The following is an 18,736-nucleotide window of genomic DNA, read 5'->3' on the forward strand; positions in this document are numbered from 1 at the left end:
CCTTGCTTAGCTGTATGTTCCTACTAGCACCCAGGTTTATAGGTATCATAATATGTTATATCTTATTTTAATTATCTAATGATCTGTTATCTTCGCTAGACTGAAGTCTCCTTGGGATCTTTTCCAGTATTTTAATCATAATTCTCAATATATAGTAATCTCATTATCAGATAATCTCATTATCAGTTATGAAGATTTATGTACAACTACAGAAAAATCCAAGTAAAGTACCAAGCATTACTCTATGAATAATTAAATCACTGAAATTGATAGGAGGCAGCTCTTACATTAACTAGCCTTGTGACCAGAGACAAATCATTTTACTTTTTTTTTTTTTTTGGAGATAGGGTTTTACTATGTTGTGATTTTGAACTCCTGGCCTAAAGTGATCTTCCTGTCTCACCCTCCTGAATAGCTGGGACTACAGGTGTGTGCCACCACACCTGGCTCACTTTATTTCTAAGAGTCTTTTTTTCCATTGGCAAAATAAGGGTATAAACTTTAGCACCTGAACTAGAGCACTAGCACTAACAAAAGAAAGACCTTCAATTCTTGATTCAACTGAAAATTTTTTGAGGAACCACAATTTGTAAAACAACAAAATCAGAGCTGATCTGTCTAATCGGAAGTTTGCACTGTTGGGAGGGTATATGGCTTAGAACCTGACCTGTTTCACCTACCTTTTGCCATATCCCCTAGACTATTCCTCTAGAGAGTACAGAGAAGCACAGTTTGAAAGCCAGTGAACCAGAGCTACGGTCCAAGCTATCAGAGTTAGACAGCTGGTTCTTTACTGAGCTCTTGTAAGGTTGAGATTCTAGGAGGCTATTAGGTGTTGCAAACTCGAATGTCTTTAGGAATGAGATAGGTAAACAAACGGGAAAAAGTGGACTGGGAGAAGTGGGGAATTGAAGTAAACTGGAAAGCACATGTTTTATTTAATGGGAACATGTTACTAGAGGTGTATGTCCAAGGTCACTAGGTCATTTTGTTTTTAAAAGTAGACTCTATCTGGATTTTGTCCAAAATCTTGCAAATTTTGTTAGCAAGGTAAAATAAAACACATCTTTGTCAGATTTGGCTCAAGGGCAAGTGTGTTGCAACCTCTGGTCCATAGTAATGGTGTAAGTGCTGTATCACAGAACTTTGAAATTCAAATCTGTTAGTTTATATGATACAGCCTATAACAATGGGGCTTGTCTGTGCCTAATCAGGATCCTAATTTGAATTACAATGCTGGATTCTAGTTGCTCACATTTCACTTCTCTTGATCTCAATATTTTATAGGTGACCACATTTTGCTTGGTTGTCAAAAGTAAATACTGACTTGACTTTATTAAACCAAATAGTATTTTAATTTTTGCAAGAATCAGGTTTCTACTGTTCAACCAAATAATCTAGATTTTCTTAGGACTCCACTATAGATATTTCATTTAAGATTTTTATCTAAAAAAAAAAGGTCAGGTATACTTTGTTTTTCCCATATGACTTATGTACATTTATTGTGTGCTTATACTCTTCCCAATGCTAACCCCCACAATCACTGAATGCTTACTATATATTGAGAATTATGATTAAAATACTGGAAAAGATCCCAAGGAGACTTTAGTCTAGCAAAGATGACAGATCATTAATTAAAATAAGATATAACATATTATGATACCTATAAACCTGGGTGCCAGTAGGAACATACAGCTAAGCAAGGTATCTAACCTAGGGTAGAAGAGAGGGAAGGGCTGCCTAGAGAATGTGCTATTAGATCTAAGTTCTGAAGCTGAATTTTCTTTTATTCCAATGAAACTTATCTTCTTCAGACTTAGAAACTAAACTAGCCTTTTGTTCTAACATTCTGAAATTTAATAAACCAGGGAGAGTTTATCCTATTGATAGTTTATAGTTTAACAGACTTCAATCATAAATCTTCTTAATCTTCAGCTTTTCTCCCAGAAGAGTCCAAATCACTGAGTGAGTTCTCATAAATTTCAACTTCATTCCTTCTTTTGAAGTTGCCCTCTCCAGACTTTTCTCTACTACCACAACTTTACTGAGAGGGGACAAGGACTGCAAATTTTTCTAATGCAGTTGGATAGGATATTAAAAAGTGAAAAAGGACAAGAGAATAATTTTATGCTCATAATAGTGAACACTACGTATAAAACTTTTATTTATTAAATACCTGAAGCAAAATCATTACAAATAAAAAGAAATGGAAAGAAGCACCAAAACTTGATTGGTCCACAACAAATCAAATAGAGGGGCTCTAAAAGAGGAAGGAAGGAGGGAAAGACAGAGATGACTTTGTAAAGATGGCAGAATAAAGGTAAAGCACAGAATTATTCTCCCCCAACTCTTAACAAATAACCCTAATATAGTAAAAAAACAGCAAAAGCCTATAGTAATGCTGAACGAATGAACAAGTAAAGGGTTGTAGTTTAAAATCGTAAACTTCAAGAAGTGGCAGCTAAAAGGAAAAAAAGATTATGGAGTAGTAAAATGTTACTACTAAATCCTGTTTTAAACACTCATTACCAAAAGAAGTCACTCTGAAAAGGCTGTATGATTCCAACTACATGACATTCTGGAAAAGGCCAAACTAAAACCATGGAGACAGTTCAGGTAGACAGGCTGTATAAGTTCAGGAGATCTGTTGTACAGTATGGTGACTATAGTTAATAATGTACAGTATACTTGAAAACTGCTAAGAGAGTACATCTTAAATAGTCTCACAACAAAAAATGATAAGTATGTGAGGTGATGGATGTGTAAATTAGCTTGATTTAACCATTTTACAATGTGTATATATATCAAAACACCATGTACACTGTAAATATATATGATTTCCATACCCAAGTTATATCTAAGGTATATCAACTATACCTTAGTAAAATAAATAATATAAAATTATGGAGATAGTAAAAAGATCAGTGGTTACCAGGGGCTTATAGGGAGGGTGAGGAGGAGTGAATAGGTGGAACACAGAGAATATTTGGGGCAGCAAAACTATTCTGTATGATACTGTGTGGTGGAAACATGTCATTAAAGATTTGTCAAAACCCATAGAATGTACAACATAGAGAATGAACCCTAATGTAAACTAGGGACTTCAGTTAGTAACAATGTATCAACATTGGCTCATCAATTGTAGTGAATACACCACACCAATACAAGACACTAATAATAGGGGAAATTGGAAGGAGATTCCCAGTTGACTGAGGAGGAAAGAATGACTGCAACAAACATGGCTGACAGAATGTTTTCATTAGAAGAAACAGAGATGACTAATAAATATTTTTTAAATGCTCCCCTAATAACAGGACTGCTACAAAAACCTAAAAACCTTGAGATGTTATTCCTCACTTTTCAAATTAGCAAAAACAAAACAAAACAAAAAACAGGGATCATACTCCACATAGATAGAATACAATAAGAAAAATAACGTTCTTGAACAATGAAGTAGGTATATGCTCTTTTCCTTTTACTTTATGGAGATGTCACCAGTAATAAAGTTAAGGAATATGTCTAAGGAACCCCAAGGCTAAAGAACACCACTCTATCTTTTGAAACAGACCATGGTGCCTATAGTGGTGAATTCTGGAGCCAGATAGCACAGTATGCCATACAATTATTAGGTAACTATTCCATGAATCTTATTTTAGGAGTGATTTGGCTGCTAGAATTTGTTTAAAACATATTTTCCTCAAAAATTTTTTAATGTTAACTTGTTTAAAACTTATATAAACTAAGAAAATTAAGGGAAAAAAATCAGCCAACACTCGTGGAGCACTTTACTAAGTGACAGGCACTGTTCTAATTGCTTTGCATGTATTTTAAACCCTTCCATCACTATGAGGTAGACTTTACAAGACAAGTAAGCAAAAACACAGAGAGAAAGTACCTTCTCAAGTTTATGTAGCTAGCACTGTAAAGGGACTAGGATTCAAACTCTAACAGTCTGCACTCTTAATGACTCTGTTAAAAATTATCACTATGAATTGTAGGCTCCGAATTTTCTCCAGGAATAATTTGCCTCAGACTCAATTTCCACTGTCATATAATCAGAGCAGATAGTTATTTCATTAGATTTAGTTTTAATAAATAAATAAATCTGGAAGACTTAAAAATATTTACCTGCATCCAATATGCCCTGGGCCAGAATGGCCCCAAACTTGGCCATGACATCATCATGTTTATCATTGATGACTTTGGAATACAGCTGTCTGAACTGATTCACCTGAAGGAGCAAGAAAGAGAATTATAGTCTAATTCTATCTGTGGTGCCATTTTAGAGAAGGGACAGATTGCTCAAATGGTAATGAGACTTAGTTCTGAATTTCATAACATTCAAAAAGAGAGGGATATGGACCAGACTTGTAGGCAGGAAGCTTCTGTGGTTGAAATCATGGGTGTCAGGACTTTTCTGGTGTGGGAGCACCAGCTCTGTTTTCAATCTTCATTCCACAGTGGATGATTCAAGGTCAAGGGAATGTTGAATGCAATTTCATACCGTAACACTGTTAGTCAGTAAGCCTAAACAGTCCAAGTGAACACTAAGGCTTTCATTGCATTTTGAATTACAGCTACTCTGCTTACTATCAACCTTGCAGTTTTCCTAAAAGTAATCCTTCAGTTCCACCTTTAAGTAAACTACCCTTCACTCAACCTGTGTGAGGTATTTTGGATTAAGTATATCCACATATACAGTAAAGATTTTCATTATGCACACACATTAATTTTCCTGAGGACTTGTCAGAATCAGTACTCTTATCAAAAGTAACAACAAAATGGAAAATGTGCTGACTGACTTAGGGTAGGATTACTGGTAATTTCTGTTTGCTTCTTTATCCTTTTCTGAATTTTCTAAAATTTGTACGTATTACTTTTATAATTAGAAAATAATATTTATAAAATATATTCTTTACAAATAAAGGGAGAGATTCTTTTAAATCTGTTTGGGTGATAATAAGGAAACTATTTTATGCTTCTTCTATGTCTTACACTTCTTTGTTTTCCCAACAGTGCTTTTCAAATGGTAGGCACCCAGGAAGAAGTCTGCTTGTTCAAGAAGCACATGATCATGGAGCTCCCCAAATCTGCCAAAAGCAGAAAATACCAAATTTGAGTTTCCTAATAAAATGACTTCATCTGCATTACATATTCTTCAGAATCTTTCCCCCTCTTCATTTGTCTTGGTCTGGGAGGCCACAATGTGACATAGTGGCAGAGTGATATAGAATCAGACAACCTGGCTTACAAATATCTCTGCTCTTATAAGCTGTTTGGGTAAGTTACAAGCTTTTCTGAGTTTCTGTTTCTTCATCTCTACAGGGATGATAGCACCTACCTTACATGGTTGTTGTAAGGATTCTGTGAGGTCACACGTAAGTAATGTAATGTGTAAAAGACTTCTCATGGTTCAGTAACTATTGCTGTCTTAATATATGGAGACCGAATCTTACCAGTCCTCCCTATTATCTCTGCAACTAAGTAATATTTCTGCTAACAAAATAATATTCCTTAAACATGGCTCTCATTTTTTATTCGTAGGCATCAGAAGAATGTAGTAGGGAAATAATGACCTAACTTGGCCAATGCCTACTACATGACCACTTGTAAGCCACTCACTTCTCTAGACCTTACTTTCTTTAATTATAAAAACCCAGCATGATTAGATCATCACTAAATTTCCTTCTAGCTTAAAAAAATCCTAAGGTTTGATGCTTTTATTCTGGTTCACCAGGTCAAATTCCTTTGATTCTGAACTTATTTTAGATGAACACTTACATTACCTTATTTAGGATGGAAATATTTTGTGCTAAAGGTTTATGAAATATTTCATGAACTTATAAAAAGAAACACTGAACAAAGCACTGAACGTACATTATAGGGAAGAATTTAAATATAAATTTTGCACTCAAAACAATAGGAAAGATTCAGTAAAAATGAAAGATGGACTAAAAAAATCAATGCAAACATATAATAATCGGCTTATCCAATTAATATGAAGTAGAATACTTTAAAAATCTGTTTTTTATCATTTAAAAAATTTTTCCTCACATTTTATTTCTTATGTATCAGTAGCTTAATTTTCATTATCATTTTTTGGCAAAAAATTATTTTAGTAGATTAGGACATTACATTAAATTTGGAAGGCAATTTTAGATCATTTGCTCTACTTCCTCTATTTTACAGATGTGAAGATTGCAGTAAAACAAGTGAAACAACTGGCATGCTTACCATCACAATTCATGGCAATCAGGGTGAGGATCATCATTTTCTTACTTGGTTTCATTGTTATGAATAGTATCCCACCCCACAAAACCCAAAAAGTAGCATTTGTAGGACAAAATCATATTAACTTGCCATTTTATATTACGAAAATCTCACCAAACAGACAATTAAAAGTTTAGGCAACTCTGTGATCTATTATATATGAGTATCCAAAATCTACCTTCTCTAAAATCACGCAATTTTGATATTCATCATGTTCTTAACTCTACACCTTATACTGCTGGAAAAAAGCCCTCTCTTGGATGTCAGGGGAAAAGAAATGAAGTTCCTTGGAGTCATTTCTGTTGGTACTTATCACTGGGTATGTCTCTTCCTTTCTACCTTTTCTATCTTCCTGGTTATAGAACCATAGCTGCACATCAGGGAACGTGTTGGGTTTTTTTTTTCCTTTTCTCTGTGACATTACATCTGTGGTTATGACTTCAACTATGTCTTTTTCCTTTTGTGAAATCCTTGAGACCAGATGTATTTTAGAATTCAGAATTTAGAAAGCTAACATGATGCATACATATTATGCAATACACCAGTGGAGTGTGGGGCAACATCCCATAATCAAACAAATTACTATTTCTGAAGCAGTATAATATATGAATATTTACACTGGTATAATGGCTATAAATGAGTTCATAATTGGGTCAAGTTTTGTAGCCAAATGAGACCTTAAAAACAAACAAACCTCTTTTGAGTTTTCAGAACTTTTTGAATTTTGTAATTGTAGATCAAGGGCTATGAATTTACATGACTTCTTTATGGCTAGTTTCCAAATCTTTCTTTACAGTTCTTTTTTCCTATGCTCCCACCATCTTATTTCCAGCTGACTTGCTGTCATCTCAAACTCAACATATCTAAATGAAAAGTGTCTTTACTTTTCCTTCAAAATATTCTTGCTGATGCTACTGTGATTTCCCCATTATCAGGATCCCAAATTATGTTTTCAGCTCCCTTCTCAATTTTATTACTATAATTTTGTTAATGGTAATTCCTTGTAGCCTTTTTCTCTGTTATTAACACTGACAGGCCAGGCATGGTGGCTCAAGCCTGTAATCCTAACACTCTGGGAGGCCGAGATGGGAGGATCGTCTGAGCTCAGGAGTTCGAAACCAGCCTGAGCAAGACCAAGACCCCGTCTCTACTAAAAATAGAAAGAAATTAGCTGGACAACTAAAAATATATATAAAAAATTAGCCAGGCATGGTGGCGCATGCCTTTAGTCCCAGTTACTTGGGAGGCTGAGGTAGAAGGATTGCTTGAGCCCAGGAATTTGAGGTTACTGTGAGCTAGGCTGACGCCACGGCACTCTAGCCTGGGCAACAGAGCGAGGCTCTGTCTCAAACAAACAAACAAACAAAAAAACACTGACACCATAAGAATCCAAGCCCCTATCTTAAGTTAACAGCATGATAATATAGACTACTACTTATCAATGTGTTATGCTATAAAATATCATCTTATGAAATTTCATGCTTATAAATTCATCCTATAAAAGTTCACATATTTCTGTACAGAAATATCTCTAGGCTATCATGATGGCCCACAAAAGCCTAATCTACCCAAACCATGACTTATTTTAGAATTGCAGCAACTCACCAAGCTTGGCTACATATGATCCTGCTTCCAAATAGGGTACTTGTCAATGGAGGGAGAAGCTTTCCTGTACCACCAGCCTTAGGCCGGATAGTACTGGCAAGGAGGAGCACCAGATTCTGTTCTTACATTGTAATATTTTGATGTGATTTTATATATGATATTTAATATATACATGTTCACATAACTGATAAATTTCATTTAACAAGAGAAACAAAAAGTAGATGTTTCATAAAGAGGAAAGTGTGTTCCTGTGAGAAAATAGCTCCAAGGACTTATAGGAAAACATTATTCTAGTTAAATGTAAACCTCTGGTCTAAGGGCTTTCTAAATTGGGTGTGTGCATGTTCCTTGGTCTATGTGGGTGTGAGCCAGCAAGAAACTGACAGATGCAAAGCAAAGATGTACTGGAATTACTTCAACTAGGAGCACCACAGGTAGAGCTAAGTGTTAGGGATGTAACATGTATTAATGATTACATAAAAACATCTCCTCTGGAAATTTCCTTTGCGAATCTCACAAAATATCTGAGAAACTTTTCTTTTGGATTTCTCTGAGGAAAGGTTATAATTCTTGATGAAATTAACATTTGATCTTTGCTTTCAAGCTGTTTACACCTTATTTCATGGACTGTTTGCAACCTTCCAACTAGGACTCTGTATCCTTAAGAATTTATTCCTCTTCAGTTTTTATTAACAGCTTTTTTGGGGGGAAAATATCATATGCCACCCCAAGAATATTAATGTTGTTTTGCTGACAATTATCAGATTAAGGAAAGATTATGGTATAAACTGTAGTCTACAAAGTTCTTTATTATTTGCTTAATAACAGAAGACAATGAAATAGACTTATACTTTTAAGAATTTATAAGTTGAGTAACAACTTCACTTTAAGGGGTAGTGTTTCCTGAAAGAATTTTTGAGTTTTACACCACCATATATAGTTTTGCTTTTGTAGTCAGTGGTGTACACACTGACATTTGCCCACCAATTTATAAAAATGGCAATGGTTGCTAGCTATAACTTCATTTTAATATACTTAATCAAGAATTATTCAGAATCCAAGATTCTGATACAAACTGAAGATGGCAGTTTGCCCATGTATTTACTAAGATTTAGTTCAACCATACTTCTTGGAATGATTAAAAATTACTATTTAAATTGCTGCATTTTTTTTACTTTTTCTAAATAGAAAACTTATTACAATTGAATGTTTTTTTAAGCTACCCAACCTACCCCCAAAGGACTCTGCCATTGTTGTTACAGAGGTTATGATTGTAAAATCAATAAATTCCTACATCAGAGGATGGGAAGATGGTAAAACATTTGTCTTGTTGATAATACAAGTCACATGAAAGCAACATGTGAGGTCAAAGTGAATAAATATCTATATATTACTGTTAGAGGAGGTACATTCCATAGCCTAAACTTACTTCTTTAATGACATTACTCAGTTGGAGAACCTCCAAAAGCTCAGTTGAAGATCAAAAGCAGAAATAAAAGATGTAAAAGCTACTTATATGATAGCTGTTATACTTAAAAAAAAAAAAAAAGAAAAGAAAAAGAAAAAGAAATGTGGTCTGTTTGGAAAGATGTTTATATTCTAGAAGATGTCATTTACTAAGTAATGTATTATAAAAACAGGATGAGAAGTCAGATTCTATCTTTGCAATATATAATTTTTGGAAGTCTTAGAAATGATTTTGAGACACAGAGAGAAAAGGGAGAGAGAGAAGCACTGGATAAATGAAACAAAAATGATAGCAACTGCTTATAAACTGAAATTTATTAAACAAAACTCTATAAAATTAGAATGAATAATCAATGACTCGAGTTCTGAAAATTTTTTTTTCCACCCTCCCAAATCTACTTTCCTGAAAATGAGGGTAGTGTTCCATATCTGCTCGATGAGGCAGAAGACAGAAAGTCAATAATTTTCTGTTGTCAAGTTTTTGATTACTTTCCATATATGAGCAGAATTAATAGAAGGATGCTAAATGCCCTAACTTTAAGCCAAGAATAAAAAGATCTGGGCTGGGCGCAATGGCTCACGCCTGTAATCCCAGCTCATGCCTCTGGGAGACCGAGGTGAGAGGATCACTTGAGGTCAGGAGTTCAAGACCAGCCTGAGCAAGAGCAAGAGCAAGAGCAAGAGCAAGACTCTGTCTCTCCTAAAAATAGAAAAATTAGCCGGGTGTGGTGGTACACGCCTGTAATCCCAGCTACTCGGGAGGCTGAGGCAGGAGAATTGCTTGAGCCCAGGAGTTTGAGGTTGCTATGAGCTAGGCTGATGCTGCAGCACTGTAGCCCAGGAGACAGAGCGAGACTCTGCCTCAAAAAACAAAAAAGAATAAAAAGATTTGAAATTATTGCATAAGCTATAGATGTTTATTAATATATAAAACACAGTAATTTTAGTACACGTAAATAAGATATATGCAGTTTCTGTTTCTCAACAGAATGAGAAATTTTGGGTGAAATGTCAAGATATGTTAGATATCAAACATTAACAACATGAGGACTGAGAGACTGTCATGAGGAAATTTTAAATTAGGTGCCTCAAAATCTATTACTAAGTCAACAACGGGGTAGATATGGATTGTGAAGGATATGTGAAGAGGATCTCTTTGGGAAAGTTGGGGTGTGAGTCTTTTCCCCTTGCTCCAAGCCTAGAGAAAGGGGCTTCAGAGGGACCACTTGGAGTGTTCAATACGATCAGGGGTCACTGTGCTCCGACATCTGACACATGAGAGGCATTAGCTATCAGCTGAGGTACTAGAACTGACAGCCTATATATTCCCTATCCACAAGAAGGGCAAAATATGCAGGAGTGTTTCTGTGGAGTAAATGTAGGTCAAGTGGGAAGAAAAAACATCCTAGAATCATTTGAAATCCTGCCCAAGATGATTGCCCAGGAGGGCAAAGACATTCCAACAAAGAATGTGGACATACTCATTTCTAAACTGAGACTGTATGTATGATATAAATTGACTGCAGGACTTTTTATTACCTTAGAAGGATAGATTAAAAAAGCCATGGGCTGTCTGAGTTTGCATCCTGTATCAGAGGAACTGCTAAATAAATTTTAAAAGGTCTGCGGAAGGCAAAAAAATTAGATTTTATGATTTTACCATCCCGAGAGTTTAAGCATGGCTACATACTTAAATTTAAAAAGTGATCACAGTCTATTAAAAAAATACATTTAAAGAGCATTATATATATATATTTAAAGCTTTTCCATTCTCTCAACCCCCCAAAATGCTATACTTTCTGTGACTTCAGTGTTCTCCATATCTGAAGTAAAAATGTCCTCAAAGAAGATAAGTTAATAAAGAAAAGCCCAAACCGGCTCCCTTCCAGAGAATTTCTTTGTTTGCTCACCTTTGGACAAGTGATTTCAGTCTGCTGGATCATGATGAGAGCTGAAGCTATCAGTGCCCCTTGCCTCACGTAGTTCACAGGGTCATTTGTCATGGGTTCTAGCAAATTAATAGCTTCCTGAAAGAATTAAAAAAAAAAAAAACAACTTTAAATCAGGTTGATATAGCTGGATTTTCAAATTACAATCATGTGCCTCATAATGACATTTTGGTTGACAACAGACTGCATATATGAGGGTGGTCCCATAAGATTATAATGGAGCTAGAAAATTCCTATCATCTAATAATGTCTTCATTCTTTAAATTTTTTAAAATCCTTTTTGCTGTCACCTATTTGTCCCCCAAAATGCTTAGTAATGCCTTGATGATCCTGACCCCATATAGGCCTAGGCTAATGTGTTTGTATTTTAGTTTTTTTTTTTTTTTTTGAGACAGTGTCTCGCTTTGTTGCCCGGGCTAGAGTGAGTGCCGTGGCGTCAGCCTAGCTCACAGCAACCTCAAACTCCTGGGCTTAAGCAATCCTACCGCCTCAGCCTCCCGAGTAGCTAGGACTACAGGCATGTGCCACCATGCCCGGCTAATTTTTTCTATATATATTTTAGTTGGCCAGATAATTTCTTTCTATTTTTTTTTTAGTAGAGACAGGGTCTCACTCTTGCTCAGGCTGGTCTTGAACTCCTGACCTTGAGCGATCCACCCGCCTCGGCCTCCCAGAGTGCTAGGATTACAGGCGTGAGCCACCGCGCCCGGCCTGTATTTTAGTTTTTAACAAAAAACTTCAAAAAATAAAAAGAAAGAAAGAAAATAGAAAAAAGCTTATATAATAAGAATATAAGGAAAAAAAATATTTGTGTACAATGGTACAATGGTTTGTGTTTTAAGCTAAGTGTTATTACAAAAGAGACAGAAAGTTTAAAAAATTAGGCCGGGTGTGGTGGCTCACGCCTGTAATCCTAGCACTCTGGGAGGCCGAAGCGGGAGGATCACTTCAGCTCAGGAGTTTGAGACCAGCCCAAACAAGAGTAAGACCCTATCTCTACTAAAAACAGAAAAATTAGCTGGGTGTGGTGGCACACACCTGTAGTTCTAGCTACTTAGGAGGCTGATTCAGGAGGATCCCTTGAGCCCAAGAGTTTGAGGTTGCAGTGAGCTATGATGATGCCACTGTACTCTAGCCTGGGCAACAGAGCAAGACTGTCTCAAAGAAAAGCTTAAAAAGTTTATAAGATAAAAAAGTTACAGCAAGGTAACAGTTTACTATTGAAGAAAGAAAAATTTTTAAAATAAATTTAGTGCAGCCTAAGCGTACATTGTTTATAATGTATACAGCAACATCCTAGGCCTTCACATTCACTCACTACTTACTAACTGACTCACCCAGACCAACTTCCAGTCCTACAAGCTCCATTCATGGTAAATGCCCTATACAGGCAAACCAATTTTTAATCTTTTATACTTTCTTTTTACTGTACCTTTTCTGTGCTTAGATACACAAATACTTACCATTGTGTTACAGTTGCCTACAGTATTCTTTACAGTAATATGCTGTACAGGTTTGTAGCCTAGGAGCAATAAGGCTGTATCACACAGCCTAGGTGTGTAGTAGGCTATACCATCTAGGTTTGTGTAACTACATTCTATGATGTTTGGGCAACCATGAAACTGCCTAATGATGCATTTCTCAGAATGTGTCCTTGTCCTTAAATGACCCATGACTGTAGTCAGTGTCACTCTAAGTCAATATTTTCATCCAACAGTGTAGTAGTAAGTTAATTTACAACTACTTGAATGCAATAGTTTGGAACTGGGTAGGGCCTATTTAAATTTCAATATAATTGAAGGTAAGTGAAAAGGAACCTCAATGCTCCTCTATAAAGATAAAAGAGGTCATAAAGAAATTAAGAAAAAATGGAATTAACAGTTGATAAGCATCTATTATTTTTCAGACATAGTACTAGGTATTTTTTATGTTATCCCATTCAATTCTCTTAATCCTAAAACAAACAAACAAAAAACCCAACAGCAACTAACTCAAAACAATCTTTATAAACAAAGAAACTTAGAGTTAGAAAGGTTAAATAACTTGTCCAAAGTCAAGTAAGTAGCAAACCCAGGCCAGTCTGACTCCAAAATCTATATTATGTATTCAACTTCCTTCAAATATTGGGTAGGTAAGATAATTTCTTAGATGATTTTATAAGACCCAATTTTAAAAATTAAATCAAAACAAAAAAAAGAAAGAAAACTCCCAAAACAAAAGATTCCACTTGCTAGTAGAATGGCAAAACATATTAAATCAAATAGACTAGAATTAATTTCATGGTTGCATTTCCCAAGACAACATGAGATGGGATTTTCTAAAATGTTTATTCGTATTTCCCCAATATCATATTTTTCAGAATATCAGTTCTATGCAAAAAGAACTCTTTTGTTAAATAAGTTTAGGACTTCCTGCATACTATGTATCACCACCTCTTGCAGATTCAAATGTATATATTGTATCAAAGGCTCTAGGAATGTGCATATCATAACAAAGGCTCTAGGACGCCTTAGATAAAGAAAGCACTTAAACTTTAAGTCAGCATTTGTCTCTTGTATTTGACCAAGAACTCTTTTGCCCACACAACTTCTATTAACACCCTGCAGGATGTTTGGGAAGTGCCACTTTATAACACAACGTCCCTTACAAGATCCTCAGGTAGGTATAAATCTGGGAAGAAGAGAGAAATGGGTTTACAATGATCAAACATTTCTTAATTCAGTATGTCATTTCTCAAGTATTCTTCGTTCCAAGACCAAGGAAAAGAAGAATCCTTTTTTGGAAAATGACTTTAGACTCCTCCACATGTAAATTTACTTATATATTTTGAAAATATATAATAGCTATTAACAGATAATACACATACAAGATATGTGTATTTTTTTCTCTCCATTTTACTGAAAAATGTAATGATGTTGTGCAGAGGAGTATATTTTTCAAACACACATTGTCAATATTCTTTATGAAGTCATGATAAAAATATAACGAAATTTCCAACTTATAAGTTAAAAGACAGTAACTTGGCCTCTGAGCTATGTATAATAATATAACCTCAAAGGTATACTTTAGAAATAAACAGATGTTTTGGATTTTTAAGAAATAAAAAAAAACAAAGCATCAAACCTTAGTTAGATAGGTACTGATACCTAGATCACAAAAATTGTCTAGAAAAAAAAGCAGACTTGTTTAATATGAGTAATAAAATTTTCTCATTGAATTAACTTGTCAGGTGCCATGTTTCAAAGAACATTTGCTCCTAGATATCATATTAAGTATAGAATAATCTGGAAAGGAAAAAAAATCTAATTTACATTTAATTTATGAGGCCTGATATTAAAGACCTGAGGGGGCAAATACTTAGTAAAACATCCAACTATATTCGTCCTTTGTTTATAGAATACATGTGTCCTTGATTTAAAAAAATTAAGGCAATTTCTATAAATTGCAACTTATATATCCAATGCCATCTCTAGTAAAACTAAAGATATATTCTCATGTAAGCAATTGTCTCTCAAAAGAAGTCAAACATTTAAAACAAAACTGTGAGGACAGAGACCATGTCCATGGTATCCTTAAATGGTCTTGCCATCCATTATTCATACAGTAAATATTTACTGAAAACCTATGTGCCAGGTTTGATTTTAGGTTCTTATAGTGAACATTTTGTCTCAGGGACTTTATATTTCAGCAGAGGGGAGACAGACAATAAACAAAATAGGTATAAAATATGTCAGGTGCTATGAAGAAAAATATGAAGAGAAGGAGACAGAATAGTATGAAATATTAGAAGGGGATATCTCTCTATACATTTTTAACCAGCTCTTGCCACATGTAGTGAAAACACCTATTTTTTTTTTTTTTTTTTGAGACAGAGTCTCACTCTGTTGTCCAGGCTAGAGTGCCGTGGCGTCAGCCTAGCTCACAGCAACCTCAAACTCCTGGACTTAAGTGATCCTTCTGCCTCAGTCTCTCGAGTAGCTGGGACTACAGGCATGGGCCACCATGCCCAGCTAATCTTTTCTATATATTTTTAGCTGCCCATATAATTTCTTTCTATTTTTAGTAGAGATGGGGTCTCGCTCTTGCTCAGGCTAGTCTCGAACTCCTGAGCTCAAACGATCCACCCGCCTCGGCCTCCCAGAGTGCTAGGATTACAGGTGTGAGCCACTGCGCCAGGCCAAAAAAACACCTATTTTTATTCCCAGCTTCAATAATGTTTTATGTGACTGGAAAATGTTATTTGTATCCAATACCAATACCTTTTATTAGAGAAAAAGTTAAGCAAAGTAAAATTTAGATTCCTGGAATCAATCCATAAACTTACAACTATGTTCTGTTTTGAGTTTGAACAACAGATGATAAAAAAGTGACTCCTTTCTCTCTGATGTAAAGACACTGGAAGCATAGCCATGTTCTCCTAAACACACACACACACACACACACACACACACACACACACAAAACTTTGTTAAAAGAAAGGCCTGCCTCTAGGAGGTGGCCGAGGCTTGTGCATGAGAGTCCAAGTGTGATGACTATGTCATTGCTATGAATCAAGAATACTTGTTATTTAAGCAATAGCACATTTCTTTATGAATCTGAAAATGAATTATGTTTTCAGATCATCATCTTGCCTAACTCAGCTCTTTATTTTGTAACTTTTGAGGGCTTAACAAATACCAGGTTACCCCTCAAGATTAGAGATGAGAAAACAGGCAAATAGCACGTAAGTGGTTTGCTTCAAATAGAAATGTTACCAAATGAACAGATTTTGGTGGCTTCAGATGAGAATCTTAGTTTCTATAATACTAATTAGACAAATCAAACATATAAAATAACCATTTATAATGACTGGAGTTGTTTCCTTAAAGAAAAAACTATTAATATTTTATTTTATTTTTAAAAGAAATCAATGATTTCTAAAAGAAATTCAACAGCATTGCTTCAGTTACGGCCATCCATGTAATGTGATGGTTTGTTCGTAAGCAGCTTTGGGCAATCCGGCATAGTAAAGTGAGAGAATACTGGGAAGCTCTGTGAGTCTTATAGCTCACACTACACTTGTGTTTTTACAGCTGTTACATAAACTCTTCTGCGAGGGAAAACTGTGGTGCCAAGAAAGAACTGATCCCACCGGCTTTGGGTTTTACCTTGTTTCCTGTACCAGCACAGCAGATCCCCAGGGCCATTGCAGCTCCATAGCGCACATGAGGGTTGTAACTCTCTGACAACAAAGAAACAACACTTGGACACTGTTCAGGGGTCCTGACAAGAAACAAAAAATAAGACAGTGTTATGGGAACATATTTTAGATCAAGATGGAAGAATTTTAACTGAGTTTTCTTTTTTTAAGTAATGGGAAACAAGAGTATTTAACATATAAACTGTAGAATTAAAACTTTCCCACAGAATTCTAATTAATAATGATAGAACAAGAAATCTACCTCCAATATTCAGAGAATGTATGCAAAGAAAAAGGGTCCTGTTAGTGACGCCTCAACCATAGCCCTAAATTCCAGTGACTGTCTTGTGCCTCCTCCATGGCATGCAACAGCCACACGGGGGACAGCACACTGCTCTGCATCCATCTTTCTAGTTCCTGGTCACTCTGCATTTTGTTCCAAAAGACAAAAGTCATTTAAAGTGACTCGTGGGTGTTTCTAAAGCTGCATGAAAGATTTAAATCCCCCAGTATTACTTTAGTTGAATATTAAATCAGCAAATAAGTCTTGATAATGAGGAAAAAAATTTTTTTTTCCTTCAGCAATTATTTTTGCATTGATAAGAAGTAAAAGAAGTTGTTCTTCTTCATCCTCCCCATGTTTACAGCAAAGAAAAAACAGGACAAACTTGACTAATGAAGTACCTGATTTCACTGTTTAAAGGACTATCATGGTATAGTAGCTATCCTTGAGGAGCAAGAGGACTGGGGCAGTAACCAGAAGAGTATAAGGAGAGCTTCTGGAAGGCTAGTAATGGTAATGTTATGACCTTGAACTGGGTATTAGTTACATAGGTGTATGTAGTTGTGAAAATTCATCAAGCTGTAGGCTAATGATTTTGTGCACATTTTTGGATATATGTTAAACTTCAATAAAAAGTTTTTTTTTTAAAAGACCATCCTGTTATGAGTGAAAGTAGTTGTTACCCAAACCAATTCAAATCCACAGTTTTATATTGGAATTGCCCTCTACCCTCAAACTCTAGTGCATGATAAATTCAAATTTCAAATGGAATAGAGCCAAGTTTATGAAAACTATTATCTATTAAAATGAAATTTTGCTATAAGAGAAGGTTGGATTATTTCCCCCTACAACAGAAGTCTATCATTTTTTCTTGAAAATGTTCTCAGTTTGATTACACTTTCTTGTATGAATAATTTGGAGGTAATACTAATGCCAACAATGCAGAAAAATAGTATGGTGTCAGAAAAAAAGGAATGTACTAGAAAATGGAAGATCTGGGTGCTAGTTCTAGTTTTGCTAATTTGTTAGTTATGTGACATTAGGCAAGTCACTTAGATTTTTTTCTCTGTAATTTGAGATAGATTTTTTTTTTTTTTTTTTGAGACGGGATCTTGCTTGTTCTGTACAACAGATGTCTTCCTTTTTTTTTTTTTTTTTTTTTGAGACAGAGTCTCGCTCTGTCTCCCTGGGTAGTGTACAGTGGTGTCATCATAGCTCACTGTAACCTCCAATGCCTGGGCTCAAGCGATCCTCCTGCCTCAGCCTCCCAAGTGGCCGCGACTACAGGCATGCACCACCATGTCCAGCTAATTTCTTTATTTTTTGTAGAGATGGGGTCTCACTATCTTGCCCAGCCTGGTCTCCAACTCCTGGCCTGAGTGATTCTTCCACCTCAGTCACCTAAAGTGGTGGGATTATAGGTGTGAGCCACCATGCCCAGCTGGAGATAGATTTTTCTTGACTATTTTTCAGGAATAATATAAAAAATGAGCAAATAACCGAAAATACAATAATAACATATATGCTTTCAGTTAATCCATACTGAGAAAAATAAGTTATATAAGAGGAAACCATGAAGTCTAAAACTCATGTTCTAGTTCCTGTTTTGTCTCTAAATAGCTAGGCCAATTTCGACAAAGTTCAATTAACCAAACATTCCATGGTTCCTTGCCTCATCTGAAAAAAGAAGGAATGGGACTAGAAGTTCTGTAAGGTCTGTTCCAACAGTACAATTCTATGGTTTTAAAAAATGAACCAATTATCACAGGTTTAAACCAACGCCCATTATTAGAGGGCAACTTTTCTTCAATGAGTAACATTCCTATGAAATAAAAATGAAATATAAAGTGATATTACACCAAAGAGGTTGTTGGAAAGTTATTCTACAACCTATAGTTGACACGATCATTTAACTTTATTTTCATTCCTATTAGGCTAAGAACTTAAAAGCTCTTTCCATAACCTGGTAGCCAAATCCTCTGA

At 35.4% G+C, this 18,736-nt stretch overlaps 1 protein-coding gene across 3 annotated transcripts in view; it reads right to left on the reverse strand.

Moving 5' to 3' along the window:
- Positions 1-18,736, reverse strand: part of PSMD1 (proteasome 26S subunit, non-ATPase 1) — a 99,854-nt gene that overhangs the window by 11,147 nt on the left and 69,971 nt on the right. For all 3 annotated transcript variants that reach the window (XM_069471136.1, XM_069471040.1, XM_069470949.1), the window contains 3 exons: positions 16,439-16,553; positions 11,253-11,369; positions 4,129-4,231 (listed from right to left, as the gene is read on the reverse strand). In XM_069471136.1, coding sequence (XP_069327237.1) covers positions 4,129-4,231; positions 11,253-11,369; positions 16,439-16,553 — 335 coding nt within the window. The remainder of the gene's footprint in view (positions 1-4,128; positions 4,232-11,252; positions 11,370-16,438; positions 16,554-18,736) is intronic.

Source organism: Eulemur rufifrons, chromosome 1, assembly GCF_041146395.1.
Source record: "Eulemur rufifrons isolate Redbay chromosome 1, OSU_ERuf_1, whole genome shotgun sequence".
In the NCBI taxonomy this organism is placed as follows: Eukaryota; Metazoa; Chordata; class Mammalia; order Primates; family Lemuridae; genus Eulemur; species Eulemur rufifrons.